The sequence below is a fragment of the Macadamia integrifolia genome, chromosome 5 (assembly GCF_013358625.1).
Source record: "Macadamia integrifolia cultivar HAES 741 chromosome 5, SCU_Mint_v3, whole genome shotgun sequence".
NCBI lineage: Eukaryota > Viridiplantae > Streptophyta > Magnoliopsida > Proteales > Proteaceae > Macadamia > Macadamia integrifolia.
In genome coordinates this window covers 44,580,820-44,585,626 of record NC_056561.1, presented here as the reverse complement: position 1 = coordinate 44,585,626, position 4,807 = coordinate 44,580,820, and the positions used below count along the sequence as shown (strand labels likewise).

The window sequence follows — 4,807 nt, the reverse complement described above, 5'->3', positions numbered from 1 at the left end:
TTGGATCTGAAAGGGAAAATGATACTTAATTAGATTGCGTGACTGGGTTGTAAGCATAACAATTGATTCTACTAATTTAAGGATGGTGGAAAAATGGGAACAAATGTACCAAGATGTTATTGTAAAACTTCAATCCTTGAATCCATGAGAAACAATGCAGTTCAATTTGATTTTGCAAAGCCAAATGATACATAATCACTGCTCTTGAGGAAAAGACAATTAATCAGAACAAGTATCATGTGCTGGAGTCCACCATATAGTATCACTGTGACTAGTCCCCGACTGAGTATAATCAACGGTAGTATCAAATAAGACCGGTCTAATGGAATCAGAACAAGCACATTCTGTTGTTTTGTCATTCAATGGGTGGTGGGCAAATCTCTAAACCCAGTATTTATTGGAAGAATGGGTTCATCTTGATCACGGTTTTAGGAATCGGTATCAGATACAGCATAATGGCTGATCCATATCGGTGTCAGTACCGATACCTGACTGAAACAGTATCAATGATTCAACTTGAACCCTAGATCTTTAGTGAAAAATAACATTTTGGTTCAGTATCGGCCCATACAGAAAAGTACCAGTACTGTGACCTGAAAAAACTATATGATATCATTCCCCCTCAATATTTGGCCCATCTCAACCATCGAACCTAAAACATTTCGTTTCACATACATGGTTTGAAGTGCTCTCTTCACATTCACATAAAGCACTTAACATTGAACAATGGCCAATATTTGTTTTAGAAACATAGGAAGAACATAAGGACATTCTACTAACCTACAAAATATATAAGATTATATCCACCCCACACCTTTGCATGCCAAAACATCTCAGTATCTGGATCAGCTCCTTACCCTGCAATAATGGCACACCAAATAAGTACCCAGAGAGAAAAAAATTAGTCATCATTACAAGTAGGCACACCACACATGCAAGCAGTTGTTTCAGTACACCATAAACCAATTAGCCAAGCCATATGAAGAAAAATTTACAAGTTACATTACCTTGGTGATCGGGAACCTGAGCGAGAAGGGGAGCGGGAGCGTGAATAATACCTCCGTGGGCTACTTCTGCTTCGGCTTCTGCTACGCCGGTATCTTCTGCATCAAGAAACAAGATTCAAATTAACCATAACAATTTCTTTTCTTTTTTAAGGATACACACCACTTATTACATTCACATAATTCCACATATATTGATGCATGGTCATTTTTGTAAAACAGATAGCATATCAACTTCACAGAGACCATCACTGGCATGTTGTTTAAGCTTGCAGCCTTTTTTTTTCTTCTAGAACATCTATTGATGATCACGGATTACACTCCTACTTCCTGAAACAGCATCAACAGGGAAGCAGGGATCGGAATTGTGCCAAACTATCCTACCCGTAATAGATAGGGCCTTCCTTGCCAGGGAGTTCTGCAACATAGTTGTTATCCCTTGGAATAATGAAAAGTACACTGATCCAAATAAGATGTAACATGACAGATATTGTCAATTATCAGCTTAATTGACAGGGCCGGACTTTGAGAGGGATCTTGTAGACATAAGATAACTTCTTGGTTATCACTCTCCACCATTAGCTGATAAGTTCCTTCTGGGATGGCCTCCAGCAGACTTGCTCTGATAGATAGTGCCTCGCCCACTAGGATAGAAACAGCTAACTTTTGACATTCTGCAATGCTTACCTATACCATTTTATTTCCAAATATTTGACCATTTGATAATCAAGATTATTTGTTTTAAGCCCTCAATTATCTAATATAATTATGATGTAGGATGGGCAGGAACTAGGAAAGAACAACCATCCTTTTAAGTAGCAGACCCAAACAGGAGAAAATAAAAGATCAGCTCATTTGTGATTACTACCAAAGAGTAGAGAGAAAGCTAGACTTTTAGACCTGGGGACTGGGGACGGGATTCATGATTGATCTAGATTTCAGTATTTGCAGCAAACGAATGCACTTATTGAGTGCATGAGCATAGACAGATTTAGAGAAAACAAAAGATGATAGTAGAAAAAGGATAAGAAAAGAAGATGGGAGATGATAATAAGAGAGGAGGAAAGATGAAAACCCTCTTTCAAAAAATGTGGATAAAATCACACTCCATGCCACTGCGGGGTCTAGGGAGGGTCATAATGTACATAGCCTCCAGAACTCAAAACACCAACCAAACTTAAATCAGGCCTCCAGAACTAAAGCAAACTAAACTCCTAATATTGCTCAAGCATAAAGTAACCAAGAGTGGGATAGTCAGGCTTACTACAAATTAGTGATTTTCACAAACATATTTTCAATAGCAAAATCAGGATTTGAAAAAAATAATAAGTTACAACATACTAAATAGCAAAATATTTAATTAATATTTACTAAAAATTAGAGAAAACAGCTGAAAATTTGTAAAAAAATCCTAATAAAACTTTTCCCCTAAAAAAATACCATTGTTACAAAAAATTTGTAAGTCAAGAAAAGAAAATAGTACAAAGATATAATAGGACAAAAATCATAATTACACAATGATTTTTTATGTGTTATCTCAACTTTTGAATTTGCTCTTTCTTTTCTTTTCTTGGCTACAAAACATAAATGGCAAATTTGTTTGACCAACTTGGTTACAACCACTGTTGTAAGTTGTAACCTTACTTATTTGCCCATCCCGCACACCTTACTTTCTAGATAAGGTTAGTTTTTGTCATTTCAAATGGAAACTTGGGAAAAATTTGTCACTCGCAAGTGCAAGAGAGATGGTCATCCGTCTCCTTAGCGGCTGGCTACAACAAGATGAAGGTGCAGTACCTCTCAAACCCTTGTTTGAGACCTGCAAAGTTATAGAACACTAGGCCTCACTGGATCCTACTCTAAAGTCACAGTGTTCTTTGAATAGAGAACCTCGGTGAGTTTCAGTCTACAATACGTCAGGAACTGGTGTTTTTCAAAGCATATGCAGGTATTTCACCTGACTTCAGTTACTTCATTTCTTACAAGAGCTCCATATCAGCAACTGCAACCTCACACCGCAGAGTTCGGGCTTTTTAACCAGAAATCTCTCTACATCAAGGATTAAAGTATCGGTATCGGCCGCCATATAGGAGGGTGTCGTATCGTATCTGAGATACACTAAGATATGTTAAAGATCAAGGGTTAAAGTATCTGTATCGGTCGCCATATCGGTCGGCTAAATTTAAGACACATATCGGAGGGGTATCATATTGGAGATACTTTAAACCATGCCCTCCATAGGACTTAGGAAGACTAAAGCCAAGGCCTATGATTCTAAGTGGCAAAAACGGGGGCTCCGTCCATCTACCTCTTCATTCAAAGATTGCCACTTTGTTTTTTGCTTGCTTGCTTGCTTGTTTGTTTATTTCTTCTCTCTTGTCTTTACTATCAAATGTGAAAAATCATGGAAGGGTCTGTTGAATTGAACAGGAAAAACAGGGCACTCGCCATTTTCTTCTACAAAACTCAACTGTCTACTGTGGACTAATGAGATTTCGTTGTTACGAAGATTAATGGAGATCCTCAATTTTGGTTTGTGAACTTCTATTGCTTGAAAGCATGGTCACAACTGTGTGTGAAGTGGGGAAGCAGGGGAGAATGTTTTAGTATTGATGTGATCCCGGGTCAAAATACCCTATTTGGGTTCTCTCTGAGCCCAATCAAATGTCTAATAGCCAAAAGTAGAGAGAAAATGGAAGTCCTAGCAATTATACCAAAGGTTGCAAAGAGGGAGTGGCAAACTTGTAATAAACCAGAATTTAGAAGGCACTCTTAGAAAGAGAGAGAAGAAAGGGCAGAGGAAGGATTACGAAACAAAGAAGAGGGACAAACTAGACATTAGCAAAAAATGAACAAAGCAGAATAATACTTAAGAAGAAGGGTATTCCTGGAAATAAAGTTAAAAGGCTTATGTTATGTCGTGGGAGAGGTTGCATTCAACCTCTCAACACACTGTCCAGTGGAAAGTAGACCAACTTGGGAGGGCCTCAGCTCTCCAGACAAGGGCCCAGGAAAGCCAGTATTTTAGGAATGAGTAATCAACTCTAAAGCCTCATGATTCAAGCAAATCACATTCCCGGAGGTCAAAGGATAAGGGAGAGAAAATTTCTGCAACCTAGGTCTGGTGGTAAAACAAGAGATGTAGTGAGATTCGAGGGCTTGATTCGCCCTAGGGAGTATTGTAACTGCCCCAAATCTCAGGTTGATCGGGCTTGTAAACCAGGGAGTTCTAACGATTTCTTCCCAGTCCAGGGGTGCCACCAATCGCAGGGAAAAGAACAGTAGCAGAAATCAAAAGTATAGGAAGGAAGAGGCCAGGAACAAGAGGAGAAAGGACAATAATGGAAGAATAAAATAGAACAGAGGAACCATATCGCAGGAAGAAAAGATCGGAAGAAAAAGGCCACTCCGAGCACACTCACAACCATGAAACAATCTCAACTCAGATTTCCATTCTTCAAATCTGTTTATTATGCTCCACCGCATTACATATATATAAAAAACGACTCCTAAAAATTAGAAACTCTTAAGTAGGAGACTAAGAACAACTCAAATTGGGAAACCAAACATCCTATGTAGCTAAACTTTCAAAATAAGAAAATCACATATCATCCTCCTAAAGAATAAAATAAATATCTAATTATCCTACTAGACCTAAATCCCAATTCAGGCCCAGTTCTCGGTCGGGGCTCTCAAACAAGTTCAGTCCGGTCCAGGGAAGTGTTCCTGCATCAAGTATGCTCTTGGGAAGATAATTTGGCTCAGATATCCATGGCCCGTCAATTGAGAGTTGCAAGCCAAAT

General features: G+C 38.6%; 1 protein-coding gene across 2 annotated transcripts in view; it reads right to left on the bottom strand.

Moving 5' to 3' along the window:
* Positions 1-587: 587 nt before the first annotated feature.
* LOC122079055 (CLK4-associating serine/arginine rich protein-like) overlaps positions 588-4,807 on the bottom strand; it is a 38,084-nt gene continuing 33,864 nt past the window's right edge. Inside the window, exons 12-13 of one of the 2 annotated variants that reach the window (XM_042645295.1) lie at positions 1,008-1,100; positions 588-858 (exon numbers count right to left, since the gene is read on the bottom strand). In XM_042645295.1, coding sequence (XP_042501229.1) covers positions 846-858; positions 1,008-1,100 — 106 coding nt within the window. In that variant the 3' untranslated portion in view covers positions 588-845. Of the gene's footprint in view, positions 859-1,007; positions 1,104-4,807 lie in introns of both variants that reach the window. The other variant, XM_042645294.1, reaches the window with a different exon arrangement.